Genomic DNA, 23,917 nt, shown 5'->3' with positions numbered 1-23,917 from the left:
TATATTAATATTGAATACTGGTGTTTATATAAATTGTTTAATTTGCTATAATTTATACTTCACCAATTACATTTATAATATCACTCCGTCCTTTTATTATTTTTCTTTCTATCATTTATTTGCGTGCAATATCAAAGTTAGATTTGTATTACGGCGAGTGGTATAAATTCTAGCGCGCTAATCAAGGATGTTCAGTAGTCAGTAAATGGTCTCTCATTTGCCGATTCATTGCAGGGAACACCTCTCACCGACACACAGCCCGTGATAGAGACACGTGTGGAATATGCAGTATGAAGGTGTTACCAGCAGTCCAGTTCTCCGGCCAACTAGGACTCCGTGATGTTACACGCAGTAGGTGTCGCGCGCCAACAAGGAGGCACCCCAGGGTGACGCACCACAACGCCGAAATACCACAACGCCGAACGTACAATAACGCTGAATACCATAACGCCGGTGGTCAAAATTGACCACAACGCCGACAGCTAGAAAACTGCTGTGTACCACAACGCCGAAATACCACAACGCCGAAATACATAAACGCCGAAAAATGTCATTGCAGGACTGCGACAATGGTTACGTTAGGTAAGGTTAGCACACAAATTCATTCAGTTGTTTTTCATTTGGCTCCTGTGGCCCCCCCTTCCCCGCAAAATCATTTTTCGGCGTTGTGGTAATTCGGCGTTGTAGTACACAGCAGTTTTCTAGCTGTCGGCGTTGTGGACAATTTTGACATTCAGAGTTATGGTATTCGGCGTTGTGGTATTTCGGCGTTGTGGTAACGACCCCACGCCAGCACCTTCAACTAGGCGAAGTGTAAAGGAAGACATGACTGATGAGCACATAGCGAGGGTGGCCAGAAGGAGGGAGGACCGTGTGAGTGTGGCAATGGTGGTGTGCCTGGCGGAGGGGGGGTGTGCCACGTGCCGACGGGAAAGTGGGCGGAATGTCCGCCGTCAGCAGTCAGAGGGTGTCTCCCCTCCCCCCTGCCAGGAGAACCACCCGGGCAGCAGACAGCTGAGCCAGTCCCTCTGCCTGAGCTCGTCGCGACAACACGCCTGAGACACGGCCTGCAGAGGCATCGCCATTAGCTCAGGTACTGTCCGTGATACCACGTTACTAGTCCAGGTGCTGTCCGTGCGACCAGTTACTAGTCCGGGTGCTGTCCGTGGGACCACGTTACTAGTCCGGGTGCTGTCCGTGGGACCACGTTACTAGTCCAGGTGCTGTCCGTGGGACCACGTTACTAGTCCAGGTGCTGTCCGTGGGACCACGTTACTAGTCCAGGTGCTGTCCGTGGGACCACGTTACTAGTCCAGGTGCTGTCCGTGGGACCACGTTACTAGTCCAGGTGCTGTCCGTGGGACCACGTTACTAGTCCAGGTGCTGTCCGTGGGACCACGTTACTAGTCCAGGTGCTGTCCGTGGGACCACGTTACTAGTCCAGGTGCTGTCCGTGGGACCACGTCACTAGTCCAGGTGCTGTCCGTGGGACCACGTCACTAGTCCAGGTGCTGTCCGTGGGACCACGTCACTAGTCCAGGTGCTGTCCGTGGGACCACGTCACTAGTCCATGTGCTGTCCGTGGGACCACGTCACTAGTCAAGGTGCTGTCCGTGGGACCACGTTACTAGTCCAGGTGCTGTCCGTGGGACCACGTTACTAGTCCAGGTGCTGTCCGTGGGACCACGTTACTAGTCCAGGTGCTGTCCGTGGGACCACGTTACTAGTCCAGGTGCTGTCCGTGGGACCACGTTACTAGTCCAGGTGCTGTCCGTGGGACCACGTTACTAGTCCAAGTGCTGTCCGTGGGACCACGTTACTAGTCCAGGTGCTGTCCGTGGGACCACGTCACTAGTCCAGGTGCTGTCCGTGGGACCACGTCACTAGTCCAGGTGCTGTCCGTGGAACCACGTTACGTTCCCCCCACTCCCCCCTTCTTACCTGAGGCACAGTTGGGTTCACCCCTGTGCTCACGTGATAGACATGTGCACAATATAAATGACGTGAAACTGTTGAAGCTTCTGGAGAGCATTTTGATTTTAACTGCGTGTCTCATGAAAATTCTTCAGTGATGGCCATTTCAAACAGAATTGCAGTCAGATTTCACTGTTTCGCAGTAGTACTAATATTTTAACATTTAGAGTTTTGGAATAATGATATGAAGACAAATTTGCTGGCAAACATACTATGGCAAAACCAGCATTCCCTTAGAGTTCGTGCTCTTGAAGGCCATGCTGCATTCACGTGTATCAGAAGCGCTACCCAGGTGTTGAAGAGGTGTTGAAGATATGCTTCATCGGGGGACACAGTTGGTTTTTACGAGTATACTTGTGACAGGATATTTCTCAAAGTACTATGACTAGGAACTGGAAAAAAAATCGTGGGTTAAATGAGATAAAGCGGAATCTGTAGTCCTCTGTACAACCGGGGCAGATGCCATCTGTTCATTGGCTTGTGACTTGTGAGACGCCTTAACTGTATTGTCTGTGATTGAATGTTTGTAATTGGTACAGTGACCTCCAAATGAACTTCTAGGCCAATAGGTAGAAACCGGAAAAATTGGCGGATTCATTTCGCGATAGGCTGAAATTCAAACATGTGTACAATTCTGCTGGTTCTGCTATTGGCTCGTAGTTTAACTGGTGCTCTCTGGGCCAATGAGCGACTATCGACCAAAGAAGCGTCGAATCACAAGCTACCCAGTGGAGACGCCTCACAATTTAGTACCCAATGAACACGCGTGTTTACTTGAGATGTGCAGAGGATAATGGAGGCTATCCTAGAGGTCATTGAATACGCGAATTTTTCCGGTCCCTAGTTATTTATTTTAAGTAGGCTTAATGCCTCACTGACAACGAGGCCTTAGACGCGGTGACGTGACACAGACAGAGATTCTGTGGCGAGGTGCCTGGACTGATGTCGAGGAACCGGCGGGAAACAGAAATAAGGTGGACTAACAGATTCGAACCCGAGTCCTCTTGGAACGTGAGTGCAGTGCCTTACCACTGTGCCAACCCGGCTCCATCGACACAGACTTATCGTCGACCCGGGTCCTGCGAGAGCTGTGCGGCCCATTGTTTGAAGAGTAGCGCACACGCGTCGGCGAATGAATACCAGCGCAATTCCTCAACCTCTGCTTTGAAAATACCCTTTAGGTGGCATGCGCAGCTTTTCTGCTGGTGCTAACTTCCAGCACTTAGCGGACCATGTGTTAAAGTTAGGCCGGCACCTGAAGACAGTCGCAGTTTTATGGCTGGAGCCAGCGTAACTTTCTATTTCAGCATGCATTCATCTCTTCCCGCCGTGTTTATCTGCCCTCCCCCCGCCCCCCAGCTCCAAACACTCCCCGGGGTGGTTACAAGGCCCTTTCACTCGTCAGTCATTCAGCAGTCAAACGGCGCGATGACGCCAGGTTCTGCGCTAGCTGGCGTCACGCGGCTCTGTCCAGATGTGTACAGACCGAGCAGAGGAAGACTGGACTTGGATCTCACTCGGCGATACGCCCCTGCGAGATGCTCACCCCCCCCTTCCCCCCCACCACACCACGTGATGACTCCTGTCACGACCACACTCACTCCACGTGCGTGCTGAATAACTCCGCTGTCACCACCTAGTTATTCTGCACGGTGAATCGTCACAACATCATGCCTCGAAATATGTCATTTGTAGGGACCGGAAAAATTCGCGAATTCAATGACCTCTAGGATAGCCTCCATTATCCTCTGCACTTCTCAGGTAAACACGCGTGTTCATTGGTTACTAAATTGTTAGTCGTCTCCACTGGGTAGCTTGTGATTCGACGCTTCTTTGGTCGATGGTCTCTCATTGGCCCAGAGAGCTCCAGTTAAACCGCGAGCCAATAGCAGAACCAGCAGAATTGTACACATGTTTGAATTTCAGCCTATCACGAAATGAACCCGCGAATTTTTCCAGTCTCTAATCATTGGTAGGAATTGCTGCAAAAAAGAAATGTGATCTAGTCTTAATTTCAGTACTCGCCTGAGATGTGTAATATCTAAACTCGGTAACGAACAAATTCACGTGTTCTCATGTTGCAAATACACTTAACAACACGAAACTCTGACACTGTTATTTTAAGTAATGTCGAGCATGACAAATATACACGCAAATTGTGTTTTCAACACATCTCTGGACGCGAACCACACGTAGTTCCGCACCCGCCGCTAGAATTCACTGCCGGAGCAGCTTCGTCGACTACCGGATCATTCCATTTGCAATTTTAAACTATATAATGAAACGGCTTCGATAAAATCCGAAAAATACTTGAAAAAATATTGAAATCCCCTCTATGGACCTGATTTTCGACTAGTATTTTATTAAAATACTGCCCGTATTGATAAAAAAAATCTAAAACAGGTAATACTAGAAAGTTTCTCTTTACATATGTGTCGCACTTGGCAGCACCGTGATTTTTATACATTTCCGAAACAACTGGAACAAATTCTTGAAACCACTTAGGAGACTTTTCATTACACCTTTATCTTCATTTCTCCGCCGTATAATGTTACGGTCACCGCTCAAAATTTCACAGTTGTCCTGTGACTACGAGAAGACTGCACGCCAGTTGAGAACCTTGCGCTTAGAGGCTATACCGCGCTAGAAATACAAACGAGCGTCGCGCTTATCATCCCGCCTCACTAACACACATACACCCCTGACGAGGCGGGTTAGTGAGTCCAAGAAATAGAGAGATTGTAACCGAGCGAGGTATGTTATCGGTACAGACAGGAAAAATTCGCGGGTTCAATGACCTCCAGGATAGACTCCAATATCCTCTACACTCGGGCAAATGCCACCTGTTCATTGGCTGCTGACTTGTGAGTCGTCTCGACTGAGTGTCTGTGATTCGACACTTCTATGAGTGAGGGTCTCTAATTGGCCCTCAGTCCTCTAGATTAACAGTGAACCAATGACAGAAGCAGCACTAAGGTATAATTATTTGAATTTTAGCATAACATGAAATGAACCCGCGAATTTTTCAGGTCTCTAGTTATCGGTGACAAGGTAGACTTTGCTCTCCTGTACCAGCCAGTACATTGTACATGGTGTGATCTTTCCCAAACTGAGCTTCTGGTTGGGGCGACATCACGACATCTTCCCCTCTGCTGGGCCTCTCTGACGTCACCTGTCAGCCCGGGGTCATAGAGGTCAGCACCCACTCGGTTATACACTTATTAAACTCCCAATGTCATTCCACCGTCGGCATGAGAGGAGAAAGCTGTAACTGAACGTGTGCCGAGAGACGTCTTCCTGTATAGCAACCCTCGTTTCTTTCGAAATATCATTTCAATATCATTTCATTTTTTACCTGATGAGATAATTTGCATGGTGACAGTTAAGAACACCACATGAATCCATCGGAAAGTACACTCGTTCATGGTACTGACTGTACCTGCAAATACTGTAATTAACTTTCAGTTTGGTTACTGAACTAACGGAAACTCTATCAAATATATTGCGTTGTCAACAAAACCAAATTTTAACCTACACTAGGTGTCGTTTTGGTGGCAGATCATTTTGTCGTCACTAACAAATGGTTTTGTTGAGGCTACAGAATTGCGTTTTCGTCACCACAGAATAGTTAGTCTACACAAACAAACAAAAATTGTGTACCTTCACGAAATATTGTTTCGGAAACCAGTTGCCAAGAAAGATCTTGTAAAACCGAGTACTTAGTAATAATATTGTGTGTTATAATTTTATGTGTTAATTTATGTTTAATTTAAGCATCCGTACATCGAAAATATAATTGAATACTCAATCATTTGTGACTTTATTTGGTTTTAATCGTGCTTGTTAATGTGCGCAGTTGATAACGGGGAAGCTATCCAAGGAACTAATTGCTTACAACAGACTTGAGGTTTTGGAGGTACCGGGACACACGAACACGGCATCACCGCGGACATGTGTTGCGCGGAAGCCAGCCAGGCAGGGGCGAGTCCCCGTGTGTGCAATAGCGACACTGCTTACGTGGCGAGGTGTCTCTTTGTGGGGCAGCGCGGGCTGTTTTGCCGACTCGCCGCGCGGGAAGCGCTGACGGCGGCAGAACAAACAACTGCGCATCGGCGGTCCCCTCTTCCCCGCCCCTCTTGTTGGAAGCCTTCTTTTCACAGACGAGAGAGCCATTCGCCCGATCGTGCATATTCGTTTTTTTTTTTGTTCATGTTAACTCATGATAACTAATGGTCAATTAGGTTAGGTTTGCTACATTATAAATACTTTAAAACATTGTGGACGGTTGATTTGGTTAGGATAGCTACATTAAAGATACTGTGAAATCATGTAAACGGTTTCCTAGCCCTGGATAGCTACATATTAAAAGTTATTTGCTAAGCAACCATAAAATGATTTTACAGTTTTTTTTAATGTAGCTATACTTACCTAATATAAACAACCATCCACAATGTTTTAAAGTATTTATAATGTAGCTAACCTATCCTAATCGGCCGCAAAATTTAATGCCACACCGGTTTATACAATGAGATAGAACGGAAAAAAAAAAGCGAGCATGAACTTAGGGGGAACTTCGGGTCTGGCTCTCTCGTCTGTGAAATTAAGGCTTTCCCCCCCCTTACCCCTATTGTAGGTTAGGTTCCCCCATTTCACACACCGGCGCAGCGTTCTGAGGGACCGAGTTCGAAACCCCAGCCTGCACATTCTATAAACCAGTGGTTCCCAAACTTTTCCACCTGGCGACCCACCTTTCCTTACAGGAATACCTCCACGGTCTATTGGTCCATGGTGGAGTTAAAAAAAAAACATTATTTGTATCGTATCCCTTCCTTGTGCATATATAACTAAGCATCCAATATTGCAAATATATATATACATTTTTTTTTAAGATACCGATTGATTATTGATAAGTAGAGACCGGAAAAATACGCGGATTCATTTCGTGAGAGGCTGAAATTCAAACATGTGTACAATTCTACTGGTTCTGCTATTGGCTCGCGGTTTAACTGGAGCTCTCTGGGCCAATGAGATACTATCGACCAAAGAAGCGTCGAATCACAAGCTACCCAGTGGAGACGACTCACAATTTAGTAACCAATGAACACGCGTGTTTACTTGAGAAGTGCAGAGGATAATGGAGGCTATCCTAGAGGTCATTGAATCCGCGAATTTTTCCGGTCCCTAGTCATGGCCCTGCACATTGGACAAGCCTGCATCAGCTGATGTCAAGCAGATAATCCCGACGACGAACCTAAACTGGTTTTATGGACACCCTCAGCGACAGCAGCACAGGCGAACACGGCAGGTTTCCTATGTCGAAACAGTTGCGACGTTTCGGGAGCTGGAGTTAGTCCCCGTCATCAGGCACGAACAGCCTGTCTGCATTTACTGTGATTGTTGTAACTGTCTCGTCGTGGTTACCCCACTGTGTTCGTCTGCGGTTTTTTTTTTCCATGACTAAATTACTTCTACGGAATTCTTGTGCTGTCTGGTATTTCAGTCTGTGCTGCCGTCCTTGTGTTGTACATTAATGCCAATTTAGGTTAATCGTTGTGTTTATCTGTTCGACATCAGCTGATCTAGGCTAGTTCCCTGTGGGATTGCGTTTTCATTTTTATTTCTTAATTTGCATTCCTGAAAGTTTTCCCATGACAAACAGTGCCAAACTGCAATGGCGTATTCCAAGAAATTTTATTAAAATAAAACTCCAGCATATGATGCATATATTTTGCTTTTATTTGCTGTTTATTTTTTTTAAATTTTATAGTAGTGAAATAAGTGATTTTTGACAATAAATTATACATTGCATTCATAGATATGGAGAAGTTTATATCGCAAATTTCGATCAAACCGACGTAACACTGAAATTCACTCCAAAACACCACAGAGCACCGCAATGCTATTAAAATCATGAAACGAATCATCATTTTCAATCAAAATTTAACTCTGATGACAAATATATAATTTTTAATTATTAAACTTAATGAAAGTAATTTATTCAACATTAAGTTTGTACCATATTTTATGCACAAAAAAATGAAAATGTTTACTTCTTTTTAATTTTGCCACTGTTATTGGCAACTCATTTTTATATTGAGAAATTAGTACATTATTTGTTCCGAATATTTAAGTAGACATGCTTATTACAAATCATTATATTGTAAAAGTGCATCAAGTAACAGTCAAAATGACACTGTTTTGGAAAAATTAGTTGCACGGAACATTTAAATGTTATATTTGTCCAATAATATGCTATTATTTTTAATAAACAGATTTGATAAAAAGTCAAATCAATAATACTGAAATCTCTTTTTTTAAAAACGATATTGGTCGGAAAATAAAACCATAAAACCTTTTCTCTATTTTTAGAAAAAAAAACCATTCATGGTTTATTTAATTGAAATTCCTTTACTTTGCAAAACAGCATATCTAATGGGGGTATTTTTAGGACAGATTTTACCTGTTAGTGGATATTCCTTAGCTGATATGTTTATACAAATAAAAGAGTAATAAATATGAAAATATTACTTTTAACTTTTTTACTATTTTTATACAATTAATTTTTTTATCATAGAAGTATTTATCCGTCCTTTGAAGTGAACAATGTTTTTGCATCAAACACTGAAATATACAAATGTCAGCAAGCTTTAGTTATTTGAATTCGTTTTTAAGTCACACTGGTCTTATTTGCGGAGCAGTTGTATGAGTTTTTTTCCTTCACTGCAGTTTGAACATTAATGTATAAACAATACTTCAAGAAATTTTTCTCAACATCCACTGATCAATACAAAACAGCATTTTAAAATCACGCTAAACTTAAAAACATATAACTAGAGACCGGAAAAATTCGCGGATTCATTTCGTGATAGTCTAGACTCCAAAAACGTTTGCCCTTTTGCTGCATCAGTGATTGGGCCACAGTTTATCTGAATGCTACTCGGCCAATGAAAACCTTTAACAAAAGAAGTATCGAATCACTAGCGTCCCAGTTAACAGGTGTCACGAGTCAGCAGCCAATGAGCAAATGTAATTTTCCCGCGTGCATAGAGGATCATGCAGTATACCCTACAGTTAATTGAAATCGCGAATTTTTCCGGTCTCTACATATAACTTATAAATTGGCCCCCCAAATTTGACTACACAAGTTTAAGTAGCCTACTTAATAAAAATATAAAGTCAAATTAACATAAATCTTTGTAACAGATGCTAGATAAAATATTATAGTAACAGTGAAACGAATTAGAGCAAATTCAGAGCGTAAAATATCACATGTGTAAACAATTAGTTATACAAGAAAAAAATTACACGATACTCATGTTTTATACACAACAATAAAAATAATAACCGTACCTGACAAAACGGATTATTAGTAACTCGAGTCAACTCTCAGAAGAACTGACCAGTTTCAACATACTATTTAGTTATCATTTCATAATTGTCTGTGTCACTTGTAGGTACTTGGCGATTCGCACAGAACGTGGTGGTGTGAGGAGTTGGATTTCGTCAACAAGCGCAGTTGTTGAGAAGATAATCTTCCCACTCTTCTTTGTGGACGTTTGCTCGGAGCAGAGATAGCGGGATCTGAACAAATCAGCAGGCGATTCAGCAGATCCTGGTTTGTTGCTGATCTCGATGTTTTCCCTTGTATATCCTACCCTGAATCGCCTACACTTCTTGGTCTTATTCGGACAGCTGTCCAGTGGACAATAACCATGACTCTATGACGGCAGGACGATGTAACCAAGAGTTTGTGAACAGTGACAGTCATATGGAACCACGAATAGATCCAAGCAAATCTAGTCTGTTCAGTATATTTTTTAATGCTTCAACGTTAATAAGGTAACCACTCTATTTGGCTACTAGGATAACACGAAAGTGACTAATAAGAGTTTAATTAATTCCAGTTATAGACGCGTCTTCACGTGCTCATCCTTGCTTTTTTTTATTTATTTAATTTTTTTTTTCATCTCGAACTTCGATCTATCACTTACTCCTCGGACATGCCACTCTCGTTGTATCCAGCCTGTAAGATGTATGCAGCACGCAGTCCAGGCATGGAGTGTAGACACGCCAAATGTATATGTTGTTGGATCTACATATGTTTCATGTAATAATTCATTTTTGTTAGTTTTTTTTTAGGAGACACTCCAAATTTAAAACATTTTCGTGATGAATACGATGGATTTTTTTATATTTGTTAGTTTGGTTTGTATTTTCTGTATTTGTAAGTAGGTACTTTATGTTTTTTATTGGCTATAGTATTTATAAAGCTTATCTTGCATGTGCCAACTTTGTAAAGATGTACATATGTAGTTACGGCGGCACGCCATCGCAAAATAAAATAACACAATAAAATAATATAACTAAATCTATCTACAGTAAAGATGCAACTGCTAAAACTACTGTAAATCAAGGATTTCACAGGTAAAAATAAGAAAAAAAATATATTCTTAATTTGTTTAATATAACCCAAGTTCTCGTACTCTTGATACAGATTTGGTTGGTGTAGTTGGTCTCTGGTGCAGATCACTGCGTCGGTGGTACCCAAGTACCCGTGCTCTTGTCGCAGCTCTCGGCTCACCGGAGCAGCTCGAGCTGGCGGGCAGCATGGCGCCCAACGTGACGTCACAGCCGGAGGCGCCGGCGCCCTGCGGCAACAACAACACCGGCGAGGAGGACAAGCGTCGCGACGCCGAGTGGACGCCCACCATCATCTGGCTGAACGTGGTCAGCATCGCGGTGCTGCACCTGCTGGCGCTTGAGTCCCTCATCTTCCTGCCGCTCCAAGTGTCGCCTTGGACCTTCCTCTGGGGTGAGTCCCGTCAGAGGCCCGTCAGGGGCCCGTCAGAGGCCCGTCAGAGGCCCGTCAGTGTCCCGTCAGGGGCCCGTCAGTGTCCCGTCAGGGGCCCGTCAGAGTTCAGTCAGTAGCCCGTCAGTGGCCCGTCAGAGTCCAGTCAGTAGCCCGTCAGTGGCCCGTCAGAGTCCCGTCAGGGGCCCGTCAGTGGCCCGTCAGAGTCCCGTCAGTGGCCCGTCAGTAGCCCGCCAGTGTCCCGTCAGAGTCCCGTCAGTGGCCCGTCAGTGGCCCGTCAGAGTCCCGCCAGTGTCCCGTCAGAGTCCCGCCAGTGTCCCGTCAGGGTCCCGTCAGAGTCCCGTCAGAGTCCCGCCAGTGTCCCGTCAGTGGCCCGTCAGAGTCCCGCCAGAGTCCCGTCAGAGTCCCGTCAGTAGCCCGCCAGTGTCCCGTCAGAGTCCCGTCAGTGGCCCGTCAGTGGCCCGTCAGAGTCCCGCCAGTGTCCCGTCAGAGTCCCGCCAGTGTCCCGTCAGGGTCCCGTCAGAGTCCCGTCAGAGTCCCGCCAGTGTCCCGTCAGTGGCCCGTCAGAGTCCCGCCAGAGTCCCGTCAGAGTCCCGTCAGTAGCCCGCCAGTGTCCCGTCAGAGTCCCGTCAGTGGCCCGTCAGTGGCCCGTCAGAGTCCCGCCAGTGTCCCGTCAGAGTCCCGCCAGTGTCCCGTCAGGGTCCCGTCAGAGTCCCGTCAGAGTCCCGCCAGTGTCCCGTCAGTGGCCCGTCAGAGTCCCGCCAGAGTCCCGTCAGTGGCCCGCCAGTGGCCCGCCAGTGTCCCGTCAGTGGCCCGCCAGTGGCCCGTCAGAGTCCAGTCAGTAGCCCGTCAGTGGCCCGTCAGAGTCCCGTCAGTGGCCCGTCAGTGGCCCGTCAGAGTCCCGCCAGTGTCCCGTCAGGGGCCCGTCAGAGTCCCGTCAGTGGCCCGCCAGTGTCCCGTCAGAGTCCCGCCAGTGTCCCGTCAGGGTCCCGTCAGGGGCCCGTCAGAGTCCCGTCAGGGGCCCGTCAGAGGCCCGTCAGAGTCCCGTCAGAGGCCCGTCAGAGCCCCGTCAGAGGCCCTTCAGAGGCCCGTCAGGGGCCCGTCAGAGTCCCGTCAGGGGCCCGTCAGAGGCCCGTCAGGGGCCCATCAGAGGCCCGTCAGAGGCCAGTCAGGGGCCCGTCAGAAGCCCGTCAGAGGCCCGTCAGAGTCCAGTCAGTAGCCCGTCAGAGGCCCATCAGACGCCCGTCAGAGGCCCGTCAGGGGCCTGTCAGAGGCCCGTCAGAGACGCGTCAGAGGCCCGTCAGGGGCCCGTCAGAGTCCCGTCAGGGGCCCGTCAGAGGCCCTTCAGAGGCCCGTCAGGGGCCCGTCAGAGTCCCGTCAGGGGCCCGTCAGAGGCCCGTCAGGGGCCCATCAGAGGCCCGTCAGAGGCCAGTCAGGGGCCCGTCAGAAGCCCGTCAGAGGCCCGTCAGAGTCCAGTCAGTAGCCCGTCAGAGGCCCATCAGACGCCCGTCAGAGGCTCGTCAGAGGCCCGTCAGAGGCCCGTCAGAGGCCCGTCAGTGGCCCGTCAGGGGCCCGTCAGAGGCCCGTCAGAGTCCCGTCAGTGGCCCGTCAGGGGCCCGTCAGAGGCCCGTCAGAGTCCCGTCAGAGGCCCGTCAGAGCCCCGTCAGAGGCCCGTCAGGGGCCCGTCAGAGCCCGTCAGGGGCCCGTCAGAGGCCCGTCAGGGGCCCGTCAGAGGCCAGTCAGGGGCCCGTCAGAGGCCCGTCAGAGTCCAGTCAGTAGCCCGTCAGAGGCCCATCAGACGCCCGTCAGAGGCCCGTCAGAGGCCCGTCAGGGGCCTGTCAGAGGCCCGTCAGAGACGCGTCAGAGGCCCGTCAGTAGCCCATCAGAGGCCCGTCAGAGGCCCGTCAGAGGCCCGTCAGGGGCCTGTCAGAGGACCGTCAGAGTCCCTTCAGAGGCCCGTCAGAGGCCCGTCAGAGGCCTGTCAGAGGACCGTGAGGGGCCCGTCAGAGGCCCGTCAGAGGCCCGTCAGAGGCGCGTCAGAGGCCCGTCAGAGTCCCGTCAGAGGCCCGTCAGAGGCTCGTCAGAGGCCCGTCAGAGGCTGCCTACAGCTATAACGTGTCTCGCTCCTTGATTGCAAAACAGAGCAATTGGTGTCCGCTGTGGTCAGAGTGATGCTACTGTGGGACTGAACATTTATATATTGTTCTTTAATTTGTTAATCGCCACAAATTTTTTGTGTAATAATATTTTTTTCGTAAAAATCGGGAAAACTTTTTTACTTCTGTCGACAGTCCTCGTGACTGCTTTGGAATTTTTATATATTTATTTTGTTTAAGTAAAAATTAGTATTAGAAAACAATTTATATTATTTGGTTGAGTTCGCCAAAGCCAGTTATTTTCACCGCAATGTTCGGCAGAATGCGCGCTTGAACACTGTCTCGCAACTCCTGCCGCAGGTTTCTTCGTGGGCGGCGTGGGCGGGTTCGGCGTGACGGCCGGCGCGCACCGGCTGTGGACGCACCGCGCCTACAAGGCCAGGACGCCCCTGCGCGTGCTTCTGGCCGTGTGCTACTCCGTGGCCGGCCAGGTGAGCGTTCCCGCCAGTTCCCCCGCCGCCTGCCGGGAAGCCTGAGATGTCCATCAGGTTCTGTCCCTGCCCGAACACGCCCGAATACTCACCTTCGGCCAACCTCGGGTTTATTTATATATATTTATATGTCTCTGTTTATTTTAATGTAGCTATACTAACCTAACTAACCGTCCATAGTGTTTTAAAGTGTTTAAATGTAGCTAACCTAACCGACCATTTTTAATATTTGAATTTTTTTTCCCTGCGCAAAAATAAAACATTTCCCGAGGTTGGCCGGAGGTGAATATTCGGGCGTGTTAGGGCAGGGACAGAACTTGATGTACATCTTAGGCTTCCCGCAGCGTTGTTGCTGCTAGTGCCTGCCGTGTGTGCTTCGTCTTGATCTGCGTCATACACGGAAATATGTCACGAGTGTAAATTGTAGCAGCTAATGTCTTGAAAGTTCGCTTCTTCTCTTGGTCCACGAACGGATAAGTTTTACCAAGTACGCGACCCAGCCACTAGTTATATTTAAAGGTCCGTGTGTTGCTACTTCATCAGTAAGCTGATTGATAACGTCCCATTTGACGTCAAAAAAAAGTATGTTGGAAAACATTATAAGTAGATGCCTATGTGATGTAGATTTTGTTTTGCTTCATCAAAATTTTACATATCTAAGGTTCGAAGTTCTATCAGAATACTAACCATAACAATAGTTCGAGCATTTGGTAAGGTAATAAAGAAAATATTGCATCACTTTTTCCTACGCTTCTGCTTAGAGTTTAAAGCTTCATTTACCGCTTAAAGACATAGTGGAGACGATGTACTGTGGAGTAATTTTGAGTACACAGACTTTAAATGATATACGTACACACACATGACTGCAGATTTTTTTATACTATATTAATTTATGTTTTAGTCCCTGTCCGAGAGAGCTTAGGGTGTCTTTAAACATGTTGCATAATACATGCATAAATAAAAGCTTTAGCTTCTGATACAAAATTTCCTAAGTGTTTTTATTAATCGCGTTCTAAGAGTATCCGATCAAATGTGAACCAATCATGGTTATGTAGCAAATGTATCGCCCGATACCAAAATTCATCACTCGGTTACAAAAATTATTCAGTCATGAAAAATTGTCTACCGGTAACGAAATTTATCTACCAGTTAAAAATGTATTGTACTATTACAGAATTTATCAATCGATTACAAAATGTATCACCAGGTTACGAAATTTATCACTCGGTTACAATATGTATCGCAAGGTTTCAAAATGTATCCCCGGTTACAAAACCTACGGGAAGTCTCAGTTTTGGTTCGTGTTTGGTAAAAAGGTGATCTGTGATGAAGGGATACCCACATAATTTATAAAGTCACAGCTTGGAACAGTCAAAATTTATAATTCTTGGAAAAAAAACATAACTTAGATTTTCATAAATTAGAACGATCATATCTTAGAATCATACAACTTAGAACTGTCTAACGTATAAACTAATAACTTAGAAATACACAACGCAGGAACACGCAAATTATAATCTTAATAACTTCGAAAATCATAACTTAGAACTATCAGCTTAGAAACATACAACTTAGAACTGCCACAACATTTAAACACACAACTTAGAAAGTCATAAATTATAACTGTCATATCTTAGACAATTATATCTTGTGTGTACCTTAGTTATGACAGCACTCCTGTGATGAAGATGAGAATGCAAACGCGCGCCTAGGAGGTAGGCTACCTCACCGGCACTGCAGGTTGCTGGGTGGCGGGACGCCAGGCGGAAGCCACTGAGCTTACAACGAGCTGCGCCATGTCACAGGAAACTAATCGTTAGTGCCAAGAGCGCTTCCCAATGCTCAGTAATCATCATTAATGTAGCATAGTTTTATGGAACTTACATTGTACTCCAGCACACATACTTGTTAAATGTTTGATAAATAGTAACCTTCATTTCCAGAGGGAAGCGAAGTTTAGGAATAAAATATTTTAAATTTACCGAAATCATACTCTGTGCACAGCTTTTGAAAATACGCTTAATTTTTACCATACACTAATTAATTTACGTCACACGAAAATATGTTAAAAAAAAATTATATGTAGATTCATATTGGACCCGGGAGCAATAAAATTATTTTTGAAAAACCAAAATTACACAGTTATGCATTTTTATTTATCTTCGTTAAAATGTTAAATTTCCACGGTTCAAAGCTCAATTAAGGTACTAACCATATCACTAAACTAGTCCCAGCATTTGGTAAGATATGTTACCTACGCTTCTGCTAAGATATTCAAGCCTCATTTACTGAGACAATCGACAGTAAAAAAAATTGTTTTGAGAAAATATTGATGTACTCGGCTTATGCTTAAAGACTTAGTGAGGCTGGTGTACGATAGAGTAATTTAAGTGCACAGATACGATTCTAACCCACGACCTCTGGAAGTTCAATCAGTAGCAGAGTCCGATTTCTTCGTGCCAACCAGATACGGAGTTGAATCTTTTACGTAAAACTGTTTGGTATTATTGACGTGACAACGTCTAATAAATCGATGAACGCCGGCTGCACCCACGAAAAAGTGTCCCGTTACGCACATTGTCCCGTTACTATGTGTCCCGTTACGCTCATTGTACGCTTGCGCCGCATCTATCTCTCTTTCACTCGATTCGAACAACCATCGATTTGACTTTTTCGAGGAACATTAAACTTGAAACACTCCCATTCGTTTCCTACTTTTCCTATCATCGTCCTATCCTTAACAGAATAAGACAGATTGGAAGAAGTTAAATAGCAAACATGTATAAAAGTTATAGTTAAAATAATCTCTTCGTTAAAGTAATAAACGTATTTGAATTAATAATGAGTGCGAACAAAAGTAAATGAATCAATTAAATTGTAGATTTCATTTCACTCCTTCTTTGTATCCATACAAAATAGTGATAATTCAATAAAAATGATTGAATTTTATTCATAAAAGTATGCAACCATTTCATCAATGTTTTGTTATGACGTTGTCACGTTAAAACTATCGTCCGTAAACCGACTTTACAGACAATCAATTTTTATTTTAAGATGTGTGAAGTGTCGTGTTCCTCCCCGGACGTGGCGACACGGTGTTCCAGAACACCATCTTCGACTGGGTGCGCGACCACCGGGTGCACCACAAGTTCAGCGAGACGGACGCGGATCCGCACAACTCCAAGCGGGGCTTCTTCTTCGCGCACGTGGGCTGGCTCATGGTGAAGAAACACCCGGAGGTGATCCGCCGCGGACGGCAGATCGACATGACCGACATCCTGGAGGACCCGGTCGTCGCCTTCCACACCAAGTAACACCGGCGCTGCGTTCCGTTTTCCCGCTTGGGGCCGTTCAAGTGTCACGTTAGCACTATAGTCTGGCCCGGGGGGGGGGGGGGGTCCATTGCTTTGCTTATTTTTTGAGACCTGAAAAATTCGCGGATTCAATGACCTCTAGGATAGCCTCCATTAGCCTCTGCACATCTCAAGTAAACACGCGTGTTCACTGGGTACTAAATTATGAGTCGTCTCCACTGGGTAGCTTGTGATTTCGACTCTTCTTTGGTCGATAGTCTCTCATTGGCCCAGAGAGCTCCAGTTAAACCGCTAGCCAATAGCAGAACCAGCAGAATTGTACACATGTTTGAATTTCAGCCTATCACGAAATGAAACCGCGAATTTTTCCGGTCTCTAGTGATCGGATCACAGTTTATCTTAACAACTCTAGACCAATTAAAAACGTTCGACGAAAGAAGTGTCGAATCACAAGCTTCCCAGTTAACACGTGTCACGAGTCAGTAGCCAATCAGCAGGTGTACCTAATCTTCACAAGTACATAGAGGATCGTAGAGTCTATCCTAGAAGCCATTGAAAATGTGAATTTTTCCGGTCCCTACTTATTTATGATTACATGGTGGCGGGGGGGGGGGGGGGGGTTGTCGTCTAGGTGGTGATTACGTCAGCAGTAGTTATTTACTTTTTTACACATTTGGCAACCCACACATTGTCTTATGTTTGAAAACGAAACGCATTTTTGGGGATTCGCACAAATAATGTATACTTATAGGTACTCGCTTACAACCGAGTAGGGGTATTACCGCACGCTATTCACATGTATAAATTTCTTCCGTCAGTCTATTGTTTCGTTTCGGTACTATTTTCTTATTTTTTAGAATTATAACTGCTGCTCATAAATCAATAAAAAAAGGTGTTGCTGGAATAAAGCAACAGGGCGGTTACACATTAAAAGAAAAATGCATATAACAATGTTTACGTAAGTATGACAAGGGGGGAGGGGGTTAAGAGCTTTGCTTACTTTTGCTGACAAAGGTGATGGGGGGGCGGGGGGGGTAAATAATTGTAATGAATCTGCGTACGTAATACTTGAACGGCCCCTTTTTGACTAGCAGCCTTTCGTGCTTTCTGGTCGGCTTTCAACTTAACAGCTTTGTTCAGTGTCTTTAAAAAAAAGGACCATTTGTGTATATTTCTCATTTGTTTGTACTTGGAGCGTGGACATGTCACAGTGTTTTTTTTTTCTTTTTGTTTGTTGGTTGGATGCGGGACGAAACTTTCTCCAAGCTTTTGTGTTCAACAAAGGACAGTAAAAAATTTAGATGGCCGTCTAGACACAAGTTGGTGCCGGGCGCTGCTAGAATTCACCAATTTTCGGGTGAATTCTTTTTAACTTCCGTAGTCACGGAACATGCTTCTTGGCTTGTGGCCGTGAAACCCAGGAGCCGGGAAGTAGTCGGTGAATCCGGCCACGACCTTCATTCAGTCTTTCATTTCATTCAAGCTCTATTCAATTTATTTTAACTATGAACTATGTTTCTACACTTAGTGGGCTAATCTTTTTTTAAAAAAATGCAAACAAATTGAAAATTTAAAAAAAATAATAAACGATCACGAATAAGCATTACACGGAGTCAAATAAAAACGTAAGTATTAAAACTTGTTATAAAAACAAGGTTGTAACATGTATCCAGTCTTACATTGCTAAGAAATATTAAATACTTTATTTAAAGATAACCGGTGATTTGTCTTAAAAGATAGATATTAACATTGATCTTTGGCCTGGAATATTATGTGATATGTTTCAAGCTCCTATTCTTATCCATTCTGATATAAAACATTTGCGCTATCTTTTAAACCGAAGAGAAATATTAGTTAGCAATCTTAACAGATATTTATGGAAGTATATATATAATCAAAATAAATTATATTTACGAAAATTCTATCAAATAACTTGATAAGAACCAAATTTTTACATAAACGTGAAATAATGAGCAGCACGTAACTCATTAATTAAAAAAACTGTATTAATTAATTACAGTTATTATTTTTTGGGGTTTTGGGTTCCTTGCAGCTCATTACTTAACTATTTTGGGAAGTTCTTTTGGAAAGTACATCATATGGATAGGGACCGGAAAAATTCGTGGATTCAATGACCTCTAGGATAGCCTCCATTATCCTCTGCACTTCTCAAGTAAACACGCGTGTTCATTGGGTACTAAATTGTGAGTCGTCTCCACTGGGTAGCTTGTGATTCGACGCTTCTTTGGTCGATGGTCTCTCATTGGCCCAGAGAGCTCCAGTTAAACCGCGAGCCAATAGCAGAACCAGCAGAATTTATACACATGATTGAATTTCAGCCTATCACGAAATGAAACCGCGAATATTTCCGGTCTCTACATATGGAGTAATGCTAAGAACAAGTTTCGTTCTAAAAAAATATGACCAGGAAGTTCTTTCTAAAATATTCGATTCAATCACGTGGCCTGTGGACTGTGGCTGCGAACAGCTGAGCCAGCAACGGGACGAGCAATGGGAACTATAGTGTGCCTGCGGTACTCGTGTCGTGTTGCAGGAAGAGAGCGCGCCGGCCCCAGCGCGCGGACTGGTGACGAGTGTATGTTGTGACGTGTTGCAGGTACTTCACCGAGCTGAAGCTCCTGTTCTGCTTCATCTTGCCGGCGGTAGTCCCTCCCTGCGTGTGGGGCGAGTCGTGGTACAACTCCGTCATGGGTCTGTGCGTGGTGCGGTACGTGTCGGGGCTTAACTTCACGTGGCTGGTGAACAGCGCCGCTCACATCTGGGGCACGCGGCCCTTCGACAAGTGAGTGTCTCTCTTCCAGACTCACCTCTCGCTGCTGTGTACCTCCAACTGAGAGCTAACCAGTTGTAACAATCCTGCAGGGTTGCGGTGAAATCCTCGCTCGCGCGATGCGAAAACCGTCATTCATAAAAATCTGCTCAAAAGACCTGGTCTTTCCATAGCCCAGGGGAGTCATTTGTCTGAATTTGACCACATGACGGACCAAGTATCTTTAGTTACTTGGTTGCAAATGTGTGGTAATGTTTCCTTACTGTACATTTTAATGTAAAATAACCGAAATAATTCTAAACGATACAAATGGAAATGAAATAATTCCACATATACGGAAATGAGTCGGAAACCTAATACATCAAACAAAATCACTCGATACAATGGAAATAAAATGATTTGTACCCAAATGTAATTAAATAAATAAAATGAATTAAAATGACATGAACCAGCATGAGAATAACCCATTTACAACGAATTAAGTGTACTTTAATTGAATCAAATTTCAATGATTAAATGCTTGATTTGTAACAAAATAAAACTTTATAAGTCCTTAATATCATAATCTATATTAATTGAACGAAATTTTCATTTCGACAAAATCTTTTCTAATAACCATAGGAATTTTTGTGAGTAGGACGTACATATACAGTTGATTTATTCTAAGCAACGGAACAATTAGACCCAGGGTGTTTATCACAGATGACTCACAATAAAAATCTACTGATCAAAGACTTTTTTGGTTTTTCGGTGAAAACAATTCTCAGATGATAGCTGGCTTCCAATAAAAAAGAATGAACTGGCCTAGTTTACCGCCATGTCAGTTTATGATTGAGTGCTTTGACTTTCTGTGGTAGCCTGCGGATACTTTATGAAAATCAGCAGGAGGAAATGATCCCCCAAAAAATGGACTAGCATAGTTGGACGGGTTACGAAAAATTGAATTAACCAACGAAATAACAAAGACTTAATAACATAACTGTGTAGAAAAAATGTTTAAACTAAATTCCACGTTGCTGTGCCATCAAGCCAAAAACATTCAACTATCACAATGCCGGTCATTGTGTGTTCAAATTTGAGCTCAATTTACTCAGTTCTAAATGTTTGTGGGTTGACTCATTTTTACATAACATCGTCCAATTCTACGATGTAGAACAGGGATGCGTAACTGTTTTAGCTGAAGATGAAAAAGCATTGCAAAGTCGAGTAGCCAGTGCTTCCGATACAATGCCTTCCTGTAAATATTTTGATGGCAATCTTAAACATATAATTTAAGTTACTAACTTATGTATTTTAAATAAATATTAAAATATTTACCATGCATCCATGGTATCGCTTACATTTATTTAGGGACAATTTCATTGGATATGAAATGTTCCATATTTGTATGGTACAGTTCCCACACAATGTAAACTTATTAATAGAGACCAGATTATCGTGTTGTTTTTTTAGTTCAATTAGTTTTTAAAACAGAGGATTTCGTTGTTATTGCTTTTATTTTTACTCCACCAAAACAGGGGTAAAATTTGTATGTTGCAGTTTTTTGATAATTTAATTTTAAATAAATTGGTTTAAAACATTTATATTCAGAACAATAAAAATAAATACCGAACATTGAAATTGATTAAAATTGATTGTAATTGGTTAAAGAATAAATGCATAATAAAACAAATTGAATTCATTTTTTTCTGATCCAAGCACTTTGTTACAACTTTTTTTTTTACAGAAATGACATTCCTTGAATTTCGAATATAAAATGATTTTTTTTTTAAATTACGTTTAGGTTAAATGCTTCTTAGTTCTGTCATATAACTTGCAGTTCGGTGCTACAGGGTGTATTAACTAGCATTTAGGTGTTATGTACCTAGTTATTAGGGACCGGAAAAAATTCGCGGATTCAATGACCTCTAGGATAGCCTCCATTATCCTCTGCACGTCTCAAGTAAACACGCGTGTTCATTGGGTAACTAAATTGTGAGGCGTCTCCACTGGGTAGCTTGTGATTACGACGCTTCTTTGGTCGATAGTCTCTCATTGGCCCAGAGAGCTCCAGTTGAACCGCGAGCGAATAGCAGAACCAGCAGAAATTTACACGTGTTTGAATTTCAGCCTAATCACGAAATGAATCCGCGAAATTTTTTTTCCGGTCCCTACGTAGTTATCAACAGGGACCGGAAAATTTCGCGGATTCATTTCGTGATGGGCTGAAATTCAAACATGTGTACAATTCTGCTGGTTCTGCTGTTGGCTCGCGGTTTAACTGGAGCTCTCTGGGCCAATGAGAGACCATCGACCGAAGAAGCGTCGAATCACAAGCTACCCAGTGGAGACGCCTCACAGTTTAGTACCCAATGAACACGCGTGTTTACTTGAGAAGTGCAGAGGATAATGGAGTCCATCCCAGAGGTCACTGAAAGCGCGAGTAGATGGCAGCATGTGGTCGGAGACTGTCGTGGACGCCGTGTGTTGTCCTCCCGAAGACGCATCAGCCCGGCGGAGAACGCCGTCGTGGCGCTGGTCGCCATGGGCGAGGGCTGGCACAACTACCACCACGTGTTCCCCTGGGACTACAAGGCGGCCGAGCTGGGCGGCTACGCCTTCAACCTGACCACCTTCTTCCTGGACGTGTTCGCCAAGGTCGGCTGGGCCTACGACCTGAAGAGCCCCTCGCGCGAGCTGGTGCGCCGGGTGGCGCAGGGCTACGGCGACGGCAGCCACCCGCGCTACGGCGACCTCGCGGGGGAGGTGCCCGAGGAGGAAGAGGACTACGACGCGAGGGGTCTGCGCCCCTCCAAGGAGCGCCTCAACGCAGACACGTGGCCCGTCATCGGCGATGCAGGCACTCCGGAGCTGCCCGAGCGCGACAAGCGCACCTGACGAGGCCCTTTCTCTCCTGATCTTCATCATCTCCAGAGGTCGCAACGTCGAGACGGACATTCGCGAACTGCTTCCTTCCTGTTTACAACGTAGAGACAGGAAAAATTACGCGAATTCATTTCTCGAAAGGCTAAAATACAAATAGATATACCTCAGTGCTGCCTCTGCCATTGGCTCGCAACTCGCCTGGACGACTCTTGGGCCAATGGGAAAAACAACCGACCAAAGCTTCATCGAATCACAGGCTGCTACGTTGGGACGTCTCACAACTACAGCAGCCCAAATGAGTGGGTGGCGTTTGACCGAGTGTGCGCAGAACTATGGAGTCCATCCTGCAGGTCATTGAACCCGCGAATTTTTTCCTGTCTCTAGTTACAAGTTATTTATTCGGCACAATATCTTCAGATACAGTGTTCTAAATACTGAGACATTCGTGAATAGCTTCTTTTTTTTCCTGTTACAAGTTATTTATTCGGCAAAATATCTTCAGTCACAGTCTTCTATATACTGAGACATTCGTGAATAGTTTTTTTTTCCTGTTACAAGTTATTTATTCGACACAATATCTTCAGATACAGTCTTCTAAATACTGAGACATTCCTGAATAGCTTCTTTTTTCCTGTTACAAGTTATTTATTCGGCACAATATCTGCATATACGGTCTTCTATATACACTATAAAAAAATTTGTACTTTTACAAGGGAAATTCTTGGAAACCCTGTTGCCAAGAATGTTTCTTGCAAAACTACAAGGCAGAGCCTTGAAAAATCGCACATGGTACAAAACTCTGCCTTGTAGTTTTACAAGTAATATCCTTGGCAACAGGGTTTCAAAGGATTTTCCTTGTAAAAATTACAAAAATTTATTTCAGTGTACTGAGACATTCGTGAATAGCCTTTTTTTTCCTGTTACAAGTTATTTATTCGGCACACTATCTTCAGATACAGTGTTCTAAGTACTGAGACATTCGTGAATAGAAATTTTTTCTGTTTACAAGTTTATAATTTGACCCATAACAGTTAGTGCCCTCAGGATAGACACTTGAATGTTTTTTTTGTTTTAAATTTATTTATCTTCCAAACTTCCAACGAAGCCCATCAAACCAGCCTGCTGTGACATTCGTGCGAGAGAAAAAAATTACTTTTGCTAACTTTCTAGATGCGTGAGCTTTTACAGAATATGCTGCAATTTTTTGGTTTACAAATTGTCGCTGATTCCCACCAGATATAAATTTATGTTTCCTCGCATATTTTGGGAGGATGGTTAAGACACTTTTGAAACTTTTATTATTTTCAGTGGTGTTCAAAATATATATAAACTAAATCAGTTTTTTGAAATTCATTATATAATTTTAATTATTTTAATTATTAGAATTGACTGTGATGTTTTGCAATCAACTTGGGTGTTCATCTTATTTAAATAATATATTTTACTTATTCAAATTGTAGATGCACAGTATCAAAAAGTTACTTTAGTTTTACTGACATTGCATATATGTAGTACTGTTTTCAGAAGAAAAAACATGTAATTGCTAGTTTAACAATAAATTTGAATATGTGTTAATT

General features: G+C 44.1%; 1 protein-coding gene across 2 annotated transcripts; it reads left to right on the top strand.

Moving 5' to 3' along the window:
- The first annotated feature begins 974 nt into the window (after positions 1–974).
- On the top strand, positions 975–23,917 carry LOC134542870 (acyl-CoA Delta-9 desaturase). 2 transcript variants are annotated; one of them, XM_063387445.1, is made up of 7 exons: positions 975–1,093; positions 9,429–9,589; positions 10,544–10,786; positions 13,240–13,370; positions 16,475–16,680; positions 19,302–19,487; positions 21,956–23,917. In XM_063387445.1, the coding sequence occupies exons 3-7, from the start codon at positions 10,582–10,584 to the stop codon at positions 22,350–22,352; spliced, it is 1,125 nt and encodes a 374-aa protein (XP_063243515.1). In that variant the 5' UTR covers positions 975–1,093; positions 9,429–9,589; positions 10,544–10,581; the 3' UTR covers positions 22,353–23,917. The 2 variants fall into 2 exon arrangements, with proteins under 2 accessions (XP_063243515.1, XP_063243514.1); XM_063387444.1 differs by lacking the exon at positions 9,429–9,589 and having other exon boundaries at positions 976–1,093.

This window comes from Bacillus rossius (assembly GCF_032445375.1).
Source record: "Bacillus rossius redtenbacheri isolate Brsri chromosome 9 unlocalized genomic scaffold, Brsri_v3 Brsri_v3_scf9_2, whole genome shotgun sequence".
Classification (NCBI taxonomy): Eukaryota; Metazoa; Arthropoda; class Insecta; order Phasmatodea; family Bacillidae; genus Bacillus; species Bacillus rossius.
Note: the sequence above shows the minus strand (reverse complement) of the source record. Positions and strands in the feature narration are given on the sequence as shown.

Excerpts from the sequence above, each read along its gene's own strand:
- LOC134542870 (XM_063387445.1), top strand. The coding sequence starts at position 10,582 with ATGGCGCCCAACGTGACGTCACAGCCGGAGGCGCCGGCGCCCTGCGGC. Across the intron at positions 13,371-16,474 it reads GCTACTCCGTGGCCGGCCAG|AACACCATCTTCGACTGGGT; the intron begins GTGAGCGTTCCC and ends ACGGTGTTCCAG. Across the intron at positions 19,488-21,955 it reads GGCACGCGGCCCTTCGACAA|ACGCATCAGCCCGGCGGAGA; the intron begins GTGAGTGTCTCT and ends GTCCTCCCGAAG.